Source organism: Spea bombifrons, chromosome 2 (assembly GCF_027358695.1).
Source record: "Spea bombifrons isolate aSpeBom1 chromosome 2, aSpeBom1.2.pri, whole genome shotgun sequence".
Taxonomy (NCBI): domain Eukaryota; kingdom Metazoa; phylum Chordata; class Amphibia; order Anura; family Pelobatidae; genus Spea; species Spea bombifrons.
Window position 1 is genome coordinate 48625638 of NC_071088.1, and position 23982 is coordinate 48649619.

General features: G+C 39.6%; 1 protein-coding gene across 2 annotated transcripts in view; it reads right to left on the reverse strand.

The window, feature by feature from the left end:
* GRM4 (glutamate metabotropic receptor 4) overlaps positions 1-18690 on the reverse strand; it is a 41851-nt gene extending 23161 nt beyond the window's left edge. For both annotated transcript variants that reach the window (XM_053457852.1, XM_053457850.1), the window contains exons 1-2: positions 18274-18690; positions 11145-11786 (exon numbers count right to left, since the gene is read on the reverse strand). In XM_053457852.1, coding sequence (XP_053313827.1) covers positions 11145-11636 — 492 coding nt within the window. In that variant the 5' untranslated portion in view covers positions 11637-11786; positions 18274-18690. The remainder of the gene's footprint in view (positions 1-11144; positions 11787-18273) is intronic.
* Positions 18691-23982: the final 5292 nt, after the last annotated feature.

Genomic DNA, 23982 nt, shown 5'->3' on the forward strand with positions numbered 1-23982 from the left:
CGCGGCAGGGCCGGGTTGACTTAGGGGCTGATGGAGCTGCAGTTCCAGGCCCCTACCTTAAAATAGGCCAAGTCAGGACCGGACTGACTGGGCCTATGCGGCCTCTACGGCCGCATTAACGCAGGGCATAAGGGGCACCTGCCCCTTAAGCCCGCCGCAACTGCGACCGGGTCCGGCACTCTAAGGGGCCGGGAAGCCCCCACCAGGGCCGGCCTTACGGGTGTGCGGCCGCACAGGGTTTAAATTAAAACAACGGGGGGTGTTTTGTTGTTGTTGTTTTTTTTTTTTTACTTTATTTAACATCCTCCATGTTAAATACAGTTTTTGTTAACTTTATTTAACATGGAGGATGTTAAATAAAGTTTAAAAAAAAAAACAATGTTTTAATTTAAGCCCTGTGCGGCCGCAGACCCTTAAGGCCGGCCCTGGTGGGGACTTCCCGGCCCCTTAGAGTGGCGGACCCGGTCGCAGTTGCGGCGGGCTTAAGAGGCCCTACGTTAATACGGCCGTAGAGACTGCATAGGCCCAGTCAGTCCGGTCCTGACTGGGCCTATTTTAAGGTAGGGGCCTGGAGCTGCAGCTCCATCAGCCCCTAAGTCAACCCGGCCCTGCCACGGGCCCGGTCTCAGTTGATGTTTGCTCCGGTAACAACGTAAGTAGGGTGAGGGAGGGGGGTGCAGTGAGAAGGGGCAGAGAGGTTAGATAGTGAGAAATGGGGATAGATAGTGAGAGGGGGGTACATATTGAGAAGTGTGGAAGGGGGTACATAGTGAAAAGGGGGAACATAGTGAGAAGGGGCAGATAAGATGAGGAGAGGGGGTAGTGTGAATGCATATGAGAATGAATGAATAAATGTGTGGATGAATTGTGTGAATGCGTATGACAATTAATGAATTCATGTGTGGATGAATTGCTTGAATGATTTGTGAGACTGCATTAATGAATGTGTTAATGATTTGTGTGAATGAGTGAGTAAATGCAAAGATGGTACATAAAGGGTGGGCTTTAACAATAAATAAATAAATAAAAATGGGCTGCTCAGGCTTAAATGCCCGGGCCTATTTTTTGTTCCAGTCCGGGCCTGGGTGGGACCTTAAGAGAGCTGTGCATAAACAAATGCCTGCAAATCTCAATGAACTAAAGCAACATTGTAAATTAGAGTGGCCCACAATTCCTCCACAATTATGTGAGAGACTGATAAAGTCATAATGCAAAGTGAGTAAACAGAAGTAAAATCTAAATAAAATCAATATTTAATGTGACCACCATTTTCCTTCAAAACAGCATAAATTTTTCTAGATACACTTGCAAAAAGTCAGGGATTTTGTAGGCAGATACCATATTGGCCTGATTATAGGCCGCACTCCTCCCCCCTAATTTGTATCGGCCAACGTGATTGAGCGATTATCCCTTTCATTTAGCCCTACTGCAGGCAAGCTGCAGGGTTAGGATCCAGGTCCCCCACAGTAATATTAACGTTCAATAGACTTTATACGATGTCAAGCTTAGTACAACATATTAACAGTAATTTTAATGTTATCGAATGTTAAAAGCAGTAATGTTTTTAAAACCAATCTCAATGTTAACTTTAAGGTATTTGTCATTATGTGAATGTATTACATGGTGGACTTTTATCTGTTGAAGTGCATTACCTCTCCTTGAGAAAGGCCTCAGATAGCCTACCTAGACTATTTAGACGAAGGAAGTGTGAACTGGGAGTGGATTGATACACAATAGTTCTTGGGTGGGAGTGGATAGGCTTCTGGAAAAAGGCATGAAAACACGCTAACACTTAGCATTGATCCCCAATTACAGGCTACCCAGGAATTTGTTCTGGATGCTGGCATGTACAGTATATGAATCATATGAAAACCATAAAGTAAAACTGTGCACATAACAACAGATTCCATAAGATGTTCATACTCTTTTTCCTTGGGGTCTACCATAAGGTTATACTCTATACATGGGACCACCCTATAAATGTGCAAGTTTACACAACTTCTCATGCTTGGTCACCAAACCTCATAACAGCAAACAACATCAATCAGTTATGTCACCAGCACTGAACAGATGAGAACTGAAAATAGAATGCTAACACAATTATGTTTTCCACGGCAATACATTCTAGCATTGTAATATAATAAAAAATCTATGTAAAACTTTATATTCATCCATCAGCTTCTTAGGAGATAAGATGCTTTCTTAGCTTATTAAAACGCCAATTGTTCATAAAATAAAGGGAATCTATTTTCGTGTTTTTATGTTACAAACATTTTGTTCTATTTAATGACTGCAGCCTAGTAATACACACATGAATTCAGCTGGTTTTGTATTGTTCATTACGTTATAAGTGTAATGGACTTAGTACTAAAGCAAAATAAACTTTTGACACCCTCTGTTGTTCCCATTGGCATCATCTCATAGAGCTTACCATTGTACATCAAAACTTTTTTCTTGGATTTTGGTCCATATTAGAACCGATTATTTTCATAAGCGATTAGTTGGACGATAATTTGTTTGATTAATCGGATAAAAAAAAATAATTTTTTCATTTATGTAAAATAATGTAATAAACAAACAGAATGTTAAAAACAAACAGCAGAATAAAAGAAAACTGCATTTCTTGTTTTTATTTCCCATTCTGCCCCCCCCAGTTATGCACATTTGAGCCCAGGCTTGCCACACTGCCTCCCAGATATGCCTTGTACCTCCTGTATGCCTTATACCCCCAGATATGCCTTATATCCTCTATATGCCTTATGCCCCCCTGATATGCCACTGTGCCCTCTGATATGCCACTCTGCCCCCCAGATATGCCTTATACCCCCAGATATGCCCCTTTGTGTCCCCAGATATGCATTATTTCCCCCATATGCCAGTGCCCTCTGATATGCTTTATAACCCAGATATGCCACTCTGCCCCCGAATATGCCTTATACCCCTTAATTGCCACTGTGCCCCCCTGATATACCTTATAACCCCCAATATGCCACTCTGCCCCCCGGATATGCCTTATGGCCCCAGATATGACCCTCTGCCCCCCCCGATATGCCTTATAACCCATATATGCCACACAGCCCCCCTGATATGCCCTATACCCCCAAATATGCCCCCCAGACTTTCTCCCCGTGCTCCAGACTCCTTGGTGTCAAGTAGGGTTAGCCAGTGAACGTCTGCGAGATGCTCGTAGACAACCTCTGCTGGCCGGCACTTTCGCTGGAGCTTCTATGAGCGAGCACCGGAAGGTCAGGTGACGCCAGTGCTCCATCAAAGAAGCCCCAGCCGAAGTGCCGGCAGTAGTGGAGGATGTCTGCGCTCATCGCACAGACGCCCACCAGCTGACAGAGAGGAAACGCTGCAGGGGAACCTCCTCTCTGGCACCCGGGAATGTTGCGCAATGTGCGCAGACAACCTCTGCTGTGCTAGCCGATACTTCTACGGGGCTTCTATGGTGGAGCACCGGAAGGCCACGTCACGCTGGTGCTCCATCATAGCCGCTCCGGCCCAAGTGTAGGACAGTTGCGGAGGATGCCTGTGCGCATCGCACAGACACCCCCCACCGGCTGCCAGAGAGGAGGATCTGGGTCCCCTGCAGCGCTGCGGGGGATCTGGATCTTAGTGTTATTATAAGATATATCTTATAGTGTTATTGTATTTTTCAGAGCATTTTCTCTGGAAAAAACTAGGGATGCACGGAAATGAAAATTCTGGACCGAAACCCAAAAATTCAGGATTCACTTGGCTGAAACCGAACCAAAACCAAAAATGACCCCCCCCTTAAAAAAATTAAAATAAAAATAACCACACTTTTATTAAGAGTAAGTAACAATGCAATAACAATATTAATATATATATATATGATTGTTAACAGCAATCACACTGCTATCATGCCCTGGCAACCAGTACATGCTAGAACTTGGGCATGATAGGAGTGTGATTTCAATAACAATATTACTTATATGATTGTTATTGTTATTGAAATCATATAAGTAATATTGTTATTGAAATAACACTCCTATCATGCAAAGTCAGCCAGTACATACTGGAATCTAAGTATGCCTGGGAGTGTGATTGCTGTTAACAATTGTCCAATTTTGGTGTTACTTGCTTTTAATAAAAATGGTTAACACACCAAAAAAAATCAATAACAATATATGTCTAACAGCAATCACGCTCCTATCATGCCCAGGCAGCCAGCACATGCTAGAACCTGTGCATGATAGGAGTGTGATTACAGGCTCCCTATGCCATGCCACCCCTCCCACACACACTCATTCATTTACAGATACTCATACACTCTCCCCTACCCCCTTACCTTAACTGCACATTTCTCACTCACAGACTACTGCAGGGGCACTGCTACTTCCACTCGAACAACTTCTTTGGCCACGCCCCCAGGGGACGAAGGAACTAGCAGTCACGCGATGACAATGATTGGCAACGATTTTATTGATTAGTTGTTGCAGCCCTAGTCCATATGGACATGATGGCATCACGCAGTTGCTGCAGATTTGTCGGCTGCACATCCATGATGCGAATCTTCTGTTCCACCACATCCCAAAGGTGCTCTATTGGATTGAGATCTAGTGACATGGAGGCCATTGGAGTACAGTGAACTCATTGTCATGCTTATGAAACCAGTTTGAGATTATGTGACATGGTGCATTTTCCTGCTGGAAGTAGCCATCAGAAGATGGGTGCACTGTGGTCATAAAGGGATGGACATGGTCAGCAATAATACTCAGGTAGGCTGTCGCATTTCAAGAAAATGTCCCCCACACCATTACACCACCACAAGCCTAAACCAGTGATACAAGGCAGGATGGATCCATGCTTTCATGTTGTGTACGCCAAAGTCTGACTCATCAGACCAGGCAACGTTCTTCCAGTCTTCCATTGTCCAATTTTGGTCAGCCTGTGTAAAAATGTAACCTCAATTTCCTGTTCTTAGCTGACAGGAGTGGCACCCTGTGTGGTCTTCTGCTGCTGTAGCCCATCTGCTTCAAGGTTTGAGGTGTTGTGCAATCAGCAATGGTATTGCATACCTTGGTTGTAACAAGTGTTTATTTGAGTAAATGTTGCCTTTATGTCATCTCAAACCAGTCTGCCCATTCTCCTCTGACCTCTGACATCAGCAGGGCATTTTCGTCCACACAACTCCCGCTCACTGGATATTTTCTCTTTTTCGGCCCATTCTCTATGAGCCCTACAGATGGTTGTGTGTGAAACTCCCAGTAAATCAGCAGTTTCTGAAAAAATTAGACCAGCCCATCTGGCACCAACAACCATGCCACGTTCACTCAGTTTGAACTTCAGCAAGTTGTCTTGACCACGTCAGCATGCCTAAATGCATTGAGTTGCTGCCATGTGATTGGCTGATTAGATATTTTTGTTAACAAGCAATTGAACAGGTGTACCTAATAAAGTGGCCAGTGAGTGTATATGCGCAATGGGCACAGTGACCACTCCCAAAGCATACTCTGCTTCTATGAAATCTGCTATCGGCCCTAGCCCAGGAACTTTCAGAGACCTCCCTAAGCTCAACTCCTCCTCTAATGACATCCTCCTGCTCAAACAGAGCTAGCAATGTTTACATTAACTCTGGTTTAAAAAGTAGCTGCAGCTTTATTTCACTATTCACTCTTTTTGTGGGAGCAACAATGGCATATAAAAAAAACCCCACTGTGACAATGGCTGATTTTATTTTTTGTCCCATTCATGACAATGGCTGTTTTAAAATTTGCTCATGTTTAGCTGTAGTTTTCTTCTCTCTTCTTTACTGAGCTCACACAAATTATATCATGGCATTTTTTGTTGGGTTTTTTTTTTCAGAAAAAGAGGGGCTTTCTTTAGATGTCATTATTTTGATTGTATCATATAATTTACTATAAAAAAGTATAAAATATGGTGATAAAAGTACTTTTTCTTACTTTTACTTAAACATTTTTTTACTCATCTATAAAAGCTAAATAACAAACCTGCTAAATAGATTCTACTATTTGTCTTAAGATTTTATGGGGGGGGGCTGCAAATTGTAGGGCAATAATTACAAGTAGCATTTCAAAACCATTATTTCAAAATCTGGTAATTAGGCTCCCATGTGCTATAGATATATACCTGTGTGCGCTTCATAGTGTGTCCCTGAATGGCAGAAATAAAATTTGGTCACCCTAAGTGTGAAACAACTGATGTCCTGGGAAAGGAGGGGTATGTATGTTTGTATGTATGTGAACATGAATGTATGTGTTAAAATGTATAAATCTGTGTAAGTATCTTTACATATGTGTGTGCCAGACAAGCTGGTGCTAGTTACGCCCATAAGCATTTTGGTGTGCGGATCTGCTATTTAATTTTTTGTATATATTTGCAGAAGAAGTTGTGAGAAAAAGCAGCTTCTATTAAATTATTGTATACACTCTTTATTTATATGCATTTGATTTTCATGTGTGCCCTCTAGGTATCTTTTACTTCTTCTTTTAAAATACATCAGGTTTTTTTTTATTTAATAATGCATTTTTCCCTACGTGATTTTAACCGTTTTAAGAATTATGCAGCATGAACCGAAATGTCCTGTTCAAGTTAAAGGTTTCCATTATAAATATCAGACATTAATGATTAGATGTGAATTCATTTGTAATTTGCAAACCAACACTTTTACATTATTTACAAGTATGCTTGTGAATATACACATACATTACATTGCATTTATTTATAAAGCGCCGTCAAATTCCGCAGCACATACAAATAAACATACATAAATACTTGCATTTGGTCTCTTGACAAATCTAAGATTGTTAGAAATTACTTTTTTGTTTTTTGGAATATTGGAAGAAGCTATTTTAATTTGTCCTGCTTGTTTTAGGTGTTGTTATATTGCTGCCTTCTGTTTGGAGGGAAGGTATTCTAACTTCAATGGGAACACTTTCCTGCCTCCGACTGGCTGCTTCAAGCAGCCAATTAGTGAAGTGTAACATTAGATCACAAAGGAGGGGTTGCACTGTACCTCTGGAGTAACAATTTATACTAAAGGTAAGTAGTTTAGTTCATGAATAGAAATGAATTTACTTACAAGGTACTTTAATATGCATTAATTGTTAGGAAGGCTACCTGGGACACTACACTGTTCCACTAAATTATTTAATTCAAACAGCAGCAAGCTCAGGGGTGCACTAAGGCAGGTTTCATGGGTGCCTGATACCCAGGTGTCCGGTAACCGACACGCCCAGTGGGAGTCACATAATGTGCGTTATGTACTACTGTGATAGTATGCAACAGCAATGTTGCAGTTCTCACAGATAGTGTGAGCTGCAGTGAAGACAAGGCTCCATACAAAGTAAGAGGGAGAAGGCCAGGGAAAAGTGTGTGAGCTGCATAGATAATGAGAGTGTGTATATGTATGAATGTGTACGTGCATTGTGTTATAGTAAGTGAGTGTATGTGTGCAAAAATGAGTGTGTGTTACTGTATGGTGTTTGAGTGTGTGGGGGGGAGAAACACTGCACACAAAGCCGGCCTTAGGGGTGTGCGACCTGTGCGGCCGCACAGGGCGCCATGGCAACAGGGGCGCCTGCCCGGGACTTAAATTAAAACATTGTGGGGGTTTTTTTGTTTTGTTTTTAACTTTATTTAACATCCTCCATGTTAAATAAAGTTTTTTTTTTACTTTATTTAACATTAAAGATGTTAAATAAAGTTAAAACAAAACAAAAACGATGTTTTAATTTAGGTTAAAGGTGAGGTTTTAAGCAACCACTCTGCGCCCCTCACTCTCCGTGACTCCGTCGCGGTGCAGGCGTTTCATGCAGGTGCCGGAATATGATGTCAAATTCCAGCGCACAGCTGTGAAGCGCGCACCGCGGCAGAGCGGGAAGACGGACGCCTTGTGCTCCCACCGCAGGGCTCTGGCAACAAGGTAGGTAGGGAGAGGGGGTAGATAGTGAGAAGGGGCAGAGGGGGCAGTGAGAAGGGGCAGGGGGGGCAGTGAGAAGGGGCAGAGGGGGGAAGGCAGTGAGAAGGGGCAGAGGTGGTAGATAGTGATGAAGGGGGAGAGGGGATAGATAGTGAGGGGAGTTTTGTTACAAGATTTTTTCCTTTCCTTTTTTGGGATGGGGGGTGCCAGAGGAGTAGTCCGCACAGGGCACCAGAACACCTAAGGCCGGCTCTGACTGCACACTGGTGCCACTAACCTTAGGTTCTCCTGTCAGCAAGCTACAGGAAGCAACAGACAACTAGAGCACCATGACTATAGATTTTTTAACCATGACATTAACATTTTTTGTACCATTTTCTGTTGAAACTTTTGTCATATTACCGGTAGGTTATCTGGTATTGCAGGAAGAGCAAGTTAATGGACCAAAATATTCCTTTAATTCTTGCATCTATATCCAGCTAGAAATATTCTACCAAGACACAGAACATCATTCAGCACATGATAAACTTGATGTTACATAATATTTCTAATATAATGTTAATTATATGTGTCTTACAAATGTCACTACATAATGTTAATCATTTTAGCTTCACTGTATACATGTATACATGTTATTTGCATGCAATTCTGTCTTCCTTTAGCCCCTCGTGTTATCTTCTTGCCTTTTCCCTCTCTATTAATTATTTAATATTGGCTTTTTACGTAGCATTATAGCTTCCTAAGAGCTTCTCAATAAAATCTAATTCTATAAGCACTTTAGAGTAATATAGAGGGGACACTATAGAGGGAACAATAAAAAAAGAGATAGGCAAATAGCTGAGGATAGATAATGCAAGTGATATGGAGAGAGTAAGATGGGAATGTGAATGAATACTAAAAACATCAGCAGCAAAGGAAAGAGTAACAGACAAAATGAGAGAAAGATCAACCCCCACTTTGTGTTGAGAATACTAAGATAACCATTAAAATCCTATTTAGTCCATTAGCATTGAGTTCCTGCCCATCCAAAACAACAGAGAATAGAATGGTTTAACAAATAAAAATGACAAATGTAATAACTATACACCTCCCTCTGCACCATATAATCCACTTATATTAAAATAATATATTCAAATTATCTCTAATTATTGTTATTTGAAAGTAGACTTGTGCCAATGGACCAAAAAATGCCCTCTTATCCTCGGTATCAGCTCCTTTATTCAGGTGATTCAGGGTGGAGCTTCTGCGCACACCCTCTTCCTGATTGGAGAAGCGGGGAGAAGCTGTCCCTGTGGTGCCTGCCATGACTCTGCCCTTTTGCGGAAGTATTCCAAGAAGCCAGAATATTGCAGGCGGATTCATAGAGAAAGAGAGGCGCAGAAATGCTTCTTTTTCTCTGTGAATTCATCTGCAATATTCTGGCCTTTTTGCCAAAAGGGCACAGCAATGGCGGACACCACAGGAACAGCCTTCCAAAGTTCAGCCAATCGGAGAGAGGATCTGCATGGAGGCATTTGCAGAGGTACCTGGTTAATTGAGCTGATACCCGGGAGAAGCGGATGAAGACATAAGAAAGAAGACAGAAAGAGAAGGACGCAGGGAACACAAAAGAAGTTGTGGAAAAGGTAGGGAGACATTGATAAAGAGCGTGAAAGAGATTGTGAGATAGAGTGAGTGTGTAAGAGCAACAAAAGCAACAAAAATTTGGAGCTGTTTGCTTTGTTTTCTTATGTTTTGTTGGGGGTCCCCAAATTTTTAATCTCATACAGATTAATGAAATTGACAAATGTTGTTAAAATGAAAATTTATACAAATCTGATTGCGCAAGTCTATTTGAAAGTATCTCAAAATAAAATATATGAATCCTAAAAGGCAGTTCCATATTTTGTGTGTTACTGTAAGTGATTTTATTAAAGCTATATACTGTTCTGTATACCATAAAATGTGCAAACTATTGCCATTTTCAATACACTTGAACAAAAAGTGAATTACTTAAAAGGAATGAAATGCTGAACCTCAAAATACTTACCTGTACCAGCAGCTGAAAGCACAGTTATAAGCATTATGCGTGCTGACATCAGCTGGCCCATTGTCAGTTAGTGTTGACGTCAGCATGTCAACTGATGTGCATCAGGTCTCCCACAACTTAGTTTAGTAAAGGACAATGAACAAGGGGGGAGACAAAGAGGTGTTCAGGAGAGATATACAGGATAATAAATGGATAATATTAATAATGGCAAAAGGAATGACAAAAAACACAAATGGGAAATAGAGAACATAAACAGCTACGAAGGACAGAGGTGAAAAATAAAAAGCAAAAAAAGGAAAGCAGGAAATCATACAATATGTCAAATGGTGTGATATGCTGGTAGACTATATTATGTGTGTTTTATGCACTGTAAGTTATTGCAAAATTACAACTGTATATTATACTGAACATTTTACAGTAACCTTTAAATTATGGAAAACATTTATTAGTGGACTTAATTCTGAGTCATGATTATATAATTATTATTATTTATTGTTTTATATAGCGCCATCAAATTCATATAGACTACATACCCCTGCTTCTGCTTCTCTAGTAGCTTTGATTATTATACTCATACATACATGGGTGTCCGCACAAAATGTTTCAAAATATTAGCCCTGCCCAAGAGGTTGGACATAGGCTGGCTGTCCAATGGGGCGTGGTATCATCAGAATCAGATGTAGTGATGGCAATGCTAATCTTGTTGATCATCATGATTAATGCTGTTGTAGCCTCACCTGTACAGTACACAGACACATTTGTCTATTTATATTTATTATTCCCGTTCTGGGCTAGCTTTGTACATGGATCAAACACTGCTTCACAAGCTCAGCAATGCAGTGCGCAGCAACATCACTACACATGACGTCTAGCTGTGGCTCCTCTCTGATATTCAGCTGAATCATGAGATTCTAATTTTGTGGTCATGCTCTGCCAGATCTGGGGCTTGAAATAGATTTATCCCTGATGTTGTTATTCAAAATGACCCTATCTTTTTTAGATTAATGGGAGAAATTTAAGTAAAAAATCTCCCTACTCTTGCTCCCCCCAGGACGCCCATATATATATATATGGTTTATTTGCATTATATATTCAGCCATGCATATCCACCCTATTTCCACTTTGACTGTCTTATAATTATAATATAAATTCATAAAATTAATTATTGATTCTTACAAAAGTGTAGTACTTTTGATAGGTACTCACCTTAAAAAGTCTTAAGATATTAGCTACCATGATGGAGACAGAGCTGGATGATGCTCCAATAACCCCCACCACCCTCTCAGGTTGAGCAATGATAGGATTCCCACCACTCAGGCAACGTACTTCTGCCCTGTCTTTATCTATAAGTGGTTGGACAAAGCTTAGGGACTGCTCTAGAGCATGGGTATCCCTGGAACAAGTGTCCAAAATCCTAGCTCCTAGTGTGATGTTGAGGAGAAGATCAGGATCTGCATTAATGCGGTCAAGAGCATAAAGCATGGCTTCTAAACGGTGGATCCCCTTCTCCTTTTTGAGTTCTCCACATGCTTTGCCATCACTGCCTCTTCCATGGACAGGAAAAAGACCCCCTAAGATGAGGTCTCCATCTATTCTCACAGAGTTCATATGTGGTGAACCTTTGGGTTTGGATAAACAGCTCCAAGAACCAAGAATAACCAGCATACATGATGTCCTCATTAGCAGTAGCACATCCATGGTTCCTGCTCTCCCAAATGAAATCCCTCTTCCTTTAAATTCCAATCCACACTATTATCTTCATGAGGCCACTGTTCTTGTTGGACATGGATCATGGGCAGTCTGAAATGTCAAGCAGAGCTTAATCCGGAAGTAGAGTGAAAATAGTATCTGAAAAACATGTAAAGAAAATGTGAGGTGTGCATTTGAGTAAGACTTGAAAAATGTGTCAAAGAGAAAGTACAAAAGCAGAACCTAATGCAAATGGAAAGACAACACTATAGATTTCTCTTCCGATATCCTGCTTGTTGAAGATCATTTTAATCAACACACTTAGTGTAACCTTTCCTCCATGTTTTTTTCTGATCTCTCAATCTAATTTATTGTTGTCATATTATTTACAGTTCTTTTAGTCTGTTTTAATTGGCTCTTTACCTATCATAAATGAGTGCCAAATATGTATTTTTTCTTGTTTCTTTACATCTAAAAATAACTTACATGAAAATGACACCGCTCCTGCTACTCTCTTTAGTATCTGGATTTTCCTTTCTTTCCCTCTGGCTCTCATTACACATAATACTTGTGTATACAGGGAAGGGACAGCTGCCAGTTTCTGCCCTGTGGCCACTGATTACAGTCCTGAACAATTAGGAAGATGCATAAGTTACCATTTGCTTTAGCCGGGGCGCAAAATAAGATGGAAGTGCTTTGACAGCACATCCAATGTAATCCACGAAAGTACTGTTCTGCACAGTTATAAAAGAGGGGGCTACTGAAAAGGAAAATGCTTAAATACCTTAACATACTTTGTTGAGGAGAGTTTCAGTAAGACTGTAGTAGAAATGATGGCTAGAGAGAGAGAGAGAGAGATACGTTGGCAGTGGGGTCAGTAGAGCAATAAAAAGGAGTTATAAGAACTTACATTCCCTCACTAATGATATATCCTACATAAGCTTTTTTTCTGAATATTGCTGAGCAAGTTATATGCAAATATTTCCATTTCACTGCAAAAGTTTAGATTAATGAAATATTGAACACTAGCAATAAAAACTGTAAGTAAACAAAATCAATGTGAATAAAAATAAACTACAATCTAAATTATAATTCGAAGCTGCAGTAAATATATAATTTGGATCTGACAATTTCAATTCTTTTTAATCTGGGGACATTACATTTGTCTGATTAAAGGGTTAAGTAGTTAAGAGTTAAGCAAGAAACTATTGCTTCCTGGAAATTACAGTGCAATCATCAGCTCTTATGGGGTATGTTTAGAGAAAAATCAGTAAACCAATGCGAGAAGGTATCCTTTAAGTAGAAATCTGCACACATATATCTTTCTAGAGAAAGAAATATATTTATGTGTTTTTGTGGTATTAGTGCTTTTATATATGGAACATGGTGTGAGAATTTACATGTATGTGCCTATAAATATAGCTGTAATATATATGTAACTGAATCAGTGAATGTTGAGTTTACTGTATATGTCCAAATATTTATCTGTTTTGGATTTCTAATTATTATTATATGATTTTGCACCAGTATATTTCTAGACGTACACTATAAACCATATATTATTGCATTTGCATATGAACCACTAAGATACTACGGTTGTTGGTATATACAACCAAAAGTGTAGTGTAGTGTAAAATCTATAGTCAGTTACAATAGACCCATAGCTCCTAATATCAACTGTGTCTCACTATTTCAACCTCATTTTTTCTGTATTCACAGCTTCATTAAATTAATAATACAACAGACTAAAATCTACAGTAATATGACAGATCTCTTCTACTTAAGAATAATATTATAATATTTTTCAAGGTTTTCCACCCATTAGATTAGATATACTAGACACAGAACTCATTAGAATGGTTATTTGGAAGTCAATAGAATAATTCCAATAATATCTGGTATTTCACAGTAATGTATATAAAATTGCATCTTGATCAAGAAAAAAAGGAGTGAAAAAGTTCAACTAGAAAAGGCATATAACTGCAAAAACAACTGCTGAGTCAAGAAATTTGCTTTGGTACGTATAGAGTAAACAGCTTAATTGAGCTATAGTGGATTTTTGCCCAAGAATGAAGCCCATTTACAGTTATGTATGCCAACCAGAAAAATGTGCTGGGTTCCTGGGTATAAATGATGTGCATTGGTTGAAGTATGAATCTTTCTACTGATTTATACTGTACCAGTGCAAGAGGATGAATCCTGTTAGATCACATGGGCAGGGAAAATGATTAGAAAGGCTCTTGAGTTTATGAATGAATGAAGTGTTTCATTGGTGAATAAGTGGGCAGTCTTTGAGATAGTTTAAGGATGTAGAGAGAGTATAGCAGTATATAGCATCTCAGAAGAGCAGCAGATACAAAGACCCCCCTGAGAGTTTAGTACATGTTGTACAGTTCCCTTTCCTTTATACAGTTCCATTATATTCTATATGACATCTACTTAAATACTAAAAGAAGATTGAACAGATAGGGTAGGGACTTCTGGAGGAGGTGAACACAATAGTTTGAACCCAGATTGTTAAAAAGTGGGAAGATGTCTGAAGATAAATAAGTGCAGATTTCCTGATTAGGAAACAGGTTTTTGGTCATGTATACAATGGTATGGAATAAAGAACTTACTTTGATACCATATTAATCTCAGTTTCATTAAGTGTATACAGGAGGAGAAATTAATGTGCAGATGCTTTAAGCACCATTTAGAAGGCTGGGAATTCTTTACTAGACTTTATTTGAGTCTAGTATGCCTGTCTTCCACAACTAGTGTGTCATACATTACTGTTATAATACTGTTCAAAGTATGCCCCAATTGTGGCCTAGTTGGGTCAATACCATAGTAAGTTCTAAATAAGTACTTCTAAAAGCCCCCGTTTATTATTATATCACACACCCTATTTTGGCAATCTATTAAAGGGCCACTCCAATCCTCATATGCACTTTAATACATTTGATAGCTGAGAGGTCACTTTAATTTTTTGTCGCTTTGCCCATGCCCCCAGCTATTTTCCATGCAGGAGATGTGTTTAGCCAAACACATCTCCTGCCACATGATACACTTACCAACAGCTTTGGCGCTGGCTCAGACAATGGCAACTGTGGCTAGTCTAATGAAACACAAATGCAAATCCATGAAACTGTTTTTATCAACAGCAACCAATCTTATTGTTCCAAAGCTGCTTGATGAAAATCACTGCATTATTGACTGTAACAGGATCTAAGCAAAAGTCTGTTACAGGTGCTACTTCAGAAAGATTAACAGTGAGTTACACAGGTAAGCAATAATTACTACTAAAGAATAGTTCATTCTAATATCATGGACAACAATAAACTGTCAACAGACAGTCCAAGGCACAGTTTGCTAATCTGCAGCAAATAAAGGCAAGTGCTAATATGTAATAAAAATACATCTGATCCCAGTAGATGTGAACAGCTAGTGCACCTTGTATTGTAAATCAGGAAAGATAACTCACTAATTTGATACTTTTCTTAAAGTAATTTAGACCCATATAATGACAGCCACAGTGGCACTTAAAAAAACCCTAAAAATCACACACATATGCGCTCTAACATCAAAGCAGTTACATGGTACAATTTATCCCGGCATGCAAGCACAAGGCCTCCCCATGAATTAATATGTAAATCAAAACAAAAAAAGAGGACTGATAAATGACTGGTTGGTGGATAGTAGGTTATGAGGTAGGTTAATAAAACAGTATACTAATATTGTACCTGCACCAGTTTTATTGATCCTGTTAACTGAAGATACAGTGTTTTGAAGTTCAAGCATTGAAATCATGGCAACACACATCAGGCTCCACATTATGTGCCAGTTAGTTTCAGACATGGGACATTGAATATGTGTTAATTCTTTAGGGCAGTTACTCAAGTTGTGAATCATGTGTGCATCATTTAATGCCTGTGAATAAAATTGGAATCTATTAAAATCTAAAAGCTGTATGTGTCACACACTGCATATTTGCAGTCTGGGTGAGTCTGCCCATAATAGTATAAATGAATTAAATATAAATCAGGGAATGTCTATGTCTGTTTTATAGGCAGGAGGTTTCCATAACCTGAGCTTCTTCTGATTCTGACTGCTTTAGATTCTGATCTTAAATCAATGTACATTAGCAAGCCAATAGTTTTGAAAAATCTGATATTGCAATAGTTGACAACAGGACAGCAGGAGCATCTGATGGGGGGGCTAATGTTGTATACAATAACATATAAATCTGTATATATATTAATTGTGTCAGCTGTGAGACTGATTAGTAAGGGTTGCTCCCAGAATGCAATGCAAAGTTCTGCTTTTACACTTCACTAAAATGTATGGAACACCAAGAGAAACAATCATCACATCTTGGAACATGTCAATACCATATTGTCCTAGTGTGTTATATACTGTCTCACTTGTATGTCACAAAGATAAGCAGCAACATGTGTGCCACAAAAAGTGGTGGGCTATTTTGCCACCAGAAAAACATATAACTTCGGGCAATCCATAATATATGCCACTATGAGCATAATTACAGTCACACAAAAAAAAATCCAAAGCAAAAACTAAACAGTTGTTACTATAAATCTCCATTTTTATCTTACTACATGCAGAGAAAGTCACCTTTTTGTCCCATGTTGCTTTGCATGTATATCTGATTCTATACCCCAGAGTGTCCAATAAATTCCCCATTTATTTGAAACCAATTTATATATTTTTTATATAATATATTGTATAATTTAGCAATATATGTCTCTGAATATTTGCAGACAGGAATACATTTTAACAGTACATAAAAAAATATTTCAATATAAGATTAGAAAGCTTAACCTGTATAGCTGGGTTTAGGCCCACAACTGCAGTGTCTAAATCCTGGCCCATCTGAAAATAGTTAAATGTATTTTTGCAGTTTCTCATAGGATCTAGCCAACTAGCATGGCAGTTAGGTATATCCTTCAACCCTACTATAATATGCCACTAATCTGCACTCATCCTGAAACAGAAATACAGAACAGTTATCAAAGAATGCACTTTATGCAGATCAGAATATATATATATATACCAGAACTGTCTGACCCTATCCCTGTACTAGTCTACCATATATTCAGTACATGGTTAATCCATTAGCTTGTTACTGTAACATTCAACCATAAAATCAATAGTATTATATTTTCAAAAAAAAAATTACACAGTGGATTGAACAAGGTACCTTACATTTACTGAACTAAACCCTGAATCTGTCCTGTAGAATCTGCATTCAATGGTGTACCATATATGATATTTAACTCAAGACCAATTATTATGTCAGTTTCATGTGAAAATTGGATTTGTACCTGCCTGAAAGAATTTCTAAAATCAAAGCCCAGATTAATCTCTTGAAACAAATATATTTTCATCCAGAGCACTTGTCTTAATAATATAACTTAAAGCAATTTCGAGTATTCAATGGTTAATTTAAGTTATCCTAAAAATATTGTTATCATTCAACCTTCTATTCTAAAATAGATTTTTAATTAACCACACTATCTCAATGCCTGTAAATCTATATCTCTTGGTTGTTTTCATTCTCTACTGCAAGAGAGAAAGCCTGATTTTAATCAAGACTTCTCACTGCCAGCCACAGACTGGAGCTGTCTGCCCTAAAGATGTTAAATGGGTGCAATTCAGAGGAACAGATGAAAATATTTAACACACAGGAAAACATAGAAGAGGGAGGGGGTTAAAAATATGAGAGTGAATGAGAGCTCGAGAACGGATTGATACAGCACGAAGGGAATAAAACGGGAGCAATGGTTCCAATGGAATTATATGCAAATGAGAAACCATAAAAGAATAAGAGTGCAAAAAGGATACAGGGCAGAGGCTTTAAGTGAAATATCAATGGAATTCCTATATGTCTATATATATCTAGATATATATATATATATATATATATATATATAAATATATATATATATATCTAGATATATATATATATATACACACACACAGATGGATGGAGTGAGACACTCCAGTGGCACAATAAAGAAACATAAAGACTAATGCAGAAGAAAATGCTTTAACAATGGAATAATACATAACTGATACAGATATAATTTGCATGCTAGGCAAAGCTCTACGTTACTTCTATATGCCTCTATTACACACACACGTAATCCAATAACTCATGATATTGATGAAAATTGCGCGTTAATATAACTAAGATAGACAAACAAAATATATATACTTATGACCAGCTACTCCACTGCAAAAAAATGATTACAGTACGTGGTTGAAGAACTAACCCTTTTTCGCATCAAATAACACTCCTGCATTTTTTACCACTTTGGCTGCATTTATCCATTAACAAATGCAGCTCCTGAGAATTTTATTGCTGCTTTCCCCCTCACACACGCACACACTTACTTGCCAGCGCACTACCCCCCCCCTCCATTCGTTTGCAGGTTGTAAAGTAGGCATGGATAATGGAATAACAATGTAGTATAGGTATCTGTCATACACGCTGTCTGTTCGATGATTAAAAGTGTTCATTTGGATAGCGCAACCCTTCCTATTTGTCACATTGACGAATGTAGATTCCGACCAGGCTATCGGTTATCTTATATGGTGACATCATATTTGAGTTCATCTCTTCTGTAGCATCATATAAACTTACCTTGATTTATTATGACAATTAGTCTTCTGTTGTTCTATTTTAGACTTATGTTGGCAGCCCACTATCCTACTGAAGTAATAGTTTAGGCTGCCCGTGAGTCAAGTGTAGCCTAGGATTAATGTGAGGTCGCATAGTAGAAATCCCGGGGACACCAACTGCCTTGAGAAGATGAATTGAAATGATGCCAGTGATGCCGTCCACGGCTCCCGGTGCTGAAGTCTGTAGTTGAGGATTGATCTATGAGGTAGCGTCGTTGTCCCAGAAGTCTTCGGAAGGCTGCAGCTCTGTGTTATGGGCTGCCCTGAACTGAATGGTGAGATGTGGTACTGCTGTCCAAAAGAACCACTGCTCAAATGTTCAGCTATATAACCTATACTTACAGGCATGGAAAATGGTTAAATAAACTGTCCACAGCCATCTAAGGTTCCAGCCTATGCTGCTAAGAAGCAGTGGAGGTTCTCCCCCCACCCCCACCCCGCCCCAGGAGAAGGAGGTTGTCTACAAACCAACACTGCTCCCTCTGTGATCTCGAATCACCCACCCCTCCTTCTCTTCCTCTAAGAAGGCAGATCCTTTGCTCCCATCCTCCAGATTCCAGTACTCATACACCCTCGTTTCTTCACCCCCATCTTGTCTTATTGCTCCCTGTACCTAGGTAATAGGATTAAGGGGCTGTGCAAGTGGCCTGTACCGACTAGATATCGCTCACAGCAGTTGCCACAACCGCGTCCTGTGGTCGTAGGGAATCCCCGTGCAGATGAGATGCAAAGACTGTGCCATAAGGGAAATGAATTTTAGATGAGGCAATGAGGAAGCACGTAGTACCAGGAAAGTGCGGGTACTCTACAGTCTCGCCTCCCGTTGTAGACAGTACTTGCTATCTGCAGTAAGCCACACTGCTCCCTTTTACTCATTTCACAGATTCCAACTGCCCCTTTCACCTGCAGCAGACACAAAAAACCTGCACTGAGCTCATCACGCACAAAATTTCCCTGATTATGACAGAAGGATCAGGACCCCTGAGATACAGGTCACAGGCACACATACAGCTGGGGTAGAATGTACAGTGTGGGCGGTAGAGAGAATTACAGGTTTCTCTTGGGAGAAGTAAGTAGAGGCTTCTCTATGTCTGCTTATCTAAGACTAGCAGGATAACAGTGTAAAATGCTAGAGGGATTGAAATGAGGTCACACTGTACTATTTGGGGTTTAAGGACTAGATGTAAGCATTTTTTTGCTGAACAATATACAGTATGTTATGCTCCATACATAATGGATTTGCATCTATCTATCTATCTATTTATATATCTAGTACACAAAAAGCATGCACAAATACACATGAATGTACATCAAATACCATCATATTCATACAGATTTTGTCAGCTTTAGTGCTAGCACCCCCCTCATTCACACTGACAGTGTGACATGATTACACAGCAAAGGTAATGTGCACGCTGTGGAAACACCAACCACCGTTTCACACATCATTACATTTCTTCACGGATCAATGGGGCAGCAACAGTATCGGTGGTCTCCACAAAAAATGCTAATCCTGCTGCCCTACAGTGCAATTACACATTAGCAATCGCACAGCAGTTACACATATGTCGGCGTTAGCAGGGCACAAAAGTGTGTTATTACTAAAGTTTGATGAACATACAATGTGCGCGGTAGTAATTGCCCTCTCTTTAAATGCATCTCTAATTAAAGACACCAGCACATAAAAAACAGGAGCCAGATTCCCAGCAACAGCTCTAATGAAAGCTGTATGTACAGCTTACGTACCATGTGCATTATAGTATTCCCTGCCCTTGTGGTTTGTTCAGATGCAAATTTACAATCCCAAGCTGTGCTGCCATGTTCTTTTTAGAGAGAAGTCTTTTTCTAATTGTCTTTTTCTAATTGTGCTTTCATGAACATTAACATTTAACGTGCTAACTGAGGCCTGTAGAGTCTGAGCTGTAGCTCTTGGCTTTTTTTTGCAATTTCTGACCTTGGGGTGAATTTGCTGGGATGTCCACTTCTAGGAAGGTTAGCAACTGTCTTTTGAATAATCTTTTTCACTGTAGAATGATGGACTTTAAATTGTTTGGAAATGGCCTTATAACCCTTCCCAGATTGATGGGAAGCAACAATTGCTTCTCCAATATCATTGCTGATGTCTTTCCTCCTTGACATTGTGTTGATACACACCTGAATGCTCCAGACCATCAAACTGCTAAAACTTTGGCTTTTATAGAGGTGATGAATTAATCAAGGGCACTTGATTAGCAGCACTTGTCTGCTACTTAGCATCTTAATTCCTATGGAAGTAGTAAGGGTATACTTAGTTTCACACACATGGCTTCTCCATTTTGGCTTTATTTTTGTTGAATAAATCATAACTAGGTGTAATATGCCATGTGTTCTTGTTCATCTGAGGTTGTATGTACCCAGTTTTAGACTTGCTAAGAAACAGATGATTGTTATTATGTTCTCATTTGTAAAACCCTAGAATTCAAAGAGGGAATTTAAATCTAAAGAGTTCAAATAGAAATAAATTAGGAGAAAAGATTGAGGACACTGGAAAAGGGAAGTTTCGAAAGGGTAAAGAAAAGGTGCAAAAAAACAGGAGCATAATCAACAGGGTACAACAAGGTAAAAGAAAGAACTAAACAGAGAGGCGTTGGAAGTATGTTACAAGAAAATAAGAGAGTGTTATAGTGGCAGTGAGAAGTCAAACAAGCATAAGCACTGAACCATCCACAGACAGCACTTGAAGTGTGTGGGTTCTTTTTGTGCTGCACTGATGACTACAAATGCCATGCTAACAATGTTCTCTTATACCTACTATACAATGAGGTTTCAAACACAGGATCACCAGGGCTAATTAAAGGGGAACTTCCACTAATTATACAGTGCCAGAGGCATAAAATAGAGAGAGGGAGAGTAGAGACAGGAAAGCAGAGCAGACTGATTGATAGATGATTTAGTTGGTGGGGGTGGAGGGGCTGAGAAAGGATCCTTAACACATTCAGTTTTAAAGGCACCTGTATTAGATTAGATTTTATCGACCCTGAGAGATAGTTTTATGCACTGTACCCGTTGCATTAAATATTCATTAGGTGAGAAAGGAAGAAGGAAAAAATGAAAGTGCATGAAAATCAGAAGGCAGTGGGGAGTGTGTGTGTTAGAGACAAAGAAAAACAACTGAGAGGGAAATGGAGACAGATCAGATGGTGTATGTGCATGTGGTAGTGAAAGGAAACTGAGCGGGATTGTGAAATATGAAAAGAGAGGGTAAAAGTGGAGTGTATATGTAAATACAGGGACGGATTGAGTTTCTGATGGGGCACTCACACTAAAACAACACACACACATAATCACTCACACTTACATATCCATACACACACTAGCATACTGTCAGGGTCCATCCAGGCTGCGGAGCTGGATATCTCTGTTTTTCCCTGCCTTGCCTCAGTTTTGCTGTGATCCACTCCTGGATTTCCGTATGCTCTGTCCTGAACCTCTGATTCCTTGATTCCAGTCTGCTCTTTGCTTCAACTCCTGTTTCCTTTATAAGGTGTGTCCCACCCGTTTGTTCTGTTTGTATCAGTCTGCAGTCTAAGGTATGTCCTTCTCGGTTCTGTGTTTGGATTCAATGTTTAGTTTATCAGTACTTTCGTATGCAGGGCTTAGCGTTAGGACCCACCGTTATTGGAGTACTTTGGCGTAGTGGTGGGCTAAGCATACTATGGCCATAAGATGTGACGGAATCTCCAATTGTTATCTTTTAGTCCTAGGCTAGTTCCTGTATCCATGTGCGTCTGTATGTACCTTTGCCCTTCTTCCCTGAATCATCTGAGGATTCTGGTTCCTCTCTCCTCTCCCCTTGTCCCAGTTAAGATGTCCTATCCTTGCTTAAAGGAGAAGCGTCCAAGGATTCCGGCTCCTCACTCCTTCCCCTGTTTTCCTTGCCTTGTTCCCTGTCCTTTGTTGTGCCCTGTATCATGAATTCTTATGTTCCTTGCCTTGTCTCCCTATTCCTTGCTTGTTATGTTTCTTCTATAACCTCTGCTTAGCTTCCACTCTCCCAGCCTGCAGCATCCTGCACATGATTCCAATGCTATGTTTCATGCCTGCTCCAGGGTGCCTGCAGGATATCTCCAAGTTTTGTCAGATCCAAGTTTAGTGTGGATTTCCGCATCCAGCCAAGTTTAGTTCTGCTCTGTTCTGGACTACATCCGCTGCTATGTCAGGGTGCTGGTATGTGGCTGCACAACCCTAGGTGCTCAACACCCGGGTGAGTGCGGTCGCCCTGCACCAGGCCCTGTCCTGAGACTCTGCTCCTGCACCGTAACTCCTGAACACAATCTTTGGGCGCTCTGGGTCTTTACAGTCGTCTGTATTGACCCAGTTCCGTGACACATACCCAAGACACACTAACACACAAACTAAGATATCCAGACACAAGAGCCCTTTCAAATTATTTTGAACCGGCACAGGGAGACAGGAACCAATCGGGGTCACGGTACATCACGTGACCCCACAGTGAAACGGAGGCCATGAGCAGCCGGACAGAAAGCTGCTGGAGCGGTGAGAGGTAAGCGGGGGCATGTAATGTATGTATGTTTGTTTATATATATATATATGTATGTATGTGAGCTTAAATGTGTAATTTTGTGTGAGAGAGAGCATGGATGTGAAATTCTGTGTGTGTGCGCATGGATATGTAATTGTGTGTGTGTGAGCATGTCTTTGTTTAAGTGTGTGCAAGCATGGATGTGTATTTGTAAGTGTGTGAGCATGGATGTGTTATTGTGTGTGTTTAGCATGGATGTGCTATCCTGTCAAACTAATTTAATTGCATTCTACGAAGACATAAATAGAAGTGTAGATCAGGGTGTTGCAGTGGATGTAATCTACTTGGATTTTGCCAATAGGTTAGTATTCAAACTGAGGGAAATTGATCTAGATGCAAATTCTTGGGTAGAACTTTGGCTTAGAGATAGAGAACAGAGAGTTATTATAAATGGAAAATTTTCAAGCTGGTCAAAAGTCGTTCTGTTCTGGGACCAATTTTATTCAACTATTTATAAATTACCTGGCAATAGGTGTTGAAAGTCATGTTTCCATGTTTGCAGATGACACTAAACTAGGTAAAGTAATACAGTGCGAGCAGGATATTACAGTGCTGCAGAGTGATCTAGATAGACTGGGGGACTGGGCACACAAATGGCAGATGAAATTCAATGTAGATAAATGTAAAGTTATGTACTTCGGGGTAGGGAATGCACAAACAACCTACACCCTAAATGGTAGTGAATTAGGGGTAACGACAAATGAGAAGGATTTGGGAATTGTTATAGACAACAAACTAGGCAACAATGTGCAATGTCAGTCAGTAGTTGCTAAGGCCAGTAAGGTATTGTCGTGTATAAAAAGCAGTGGCGTCTCCAGCTTTCATATTTAGGGGGGGCACATGGGGGGCCAGGGACCAATGTAGGGGGGCAAATAAAAAAACGGTACATATACACTATATATATATATATATATATATATATATATACACACACACGTTAGACGTGCATTTTTAACTACATAATATGCACTTATCTCTTTGAAGTAGACCGTGATTGAAATATGATTTCAAAATAACAGCTAAACTGGCAGTTGTTTCTCATTCTTTAATATTAGCCCCTGCTGACAATATATATAAATATTACACCCT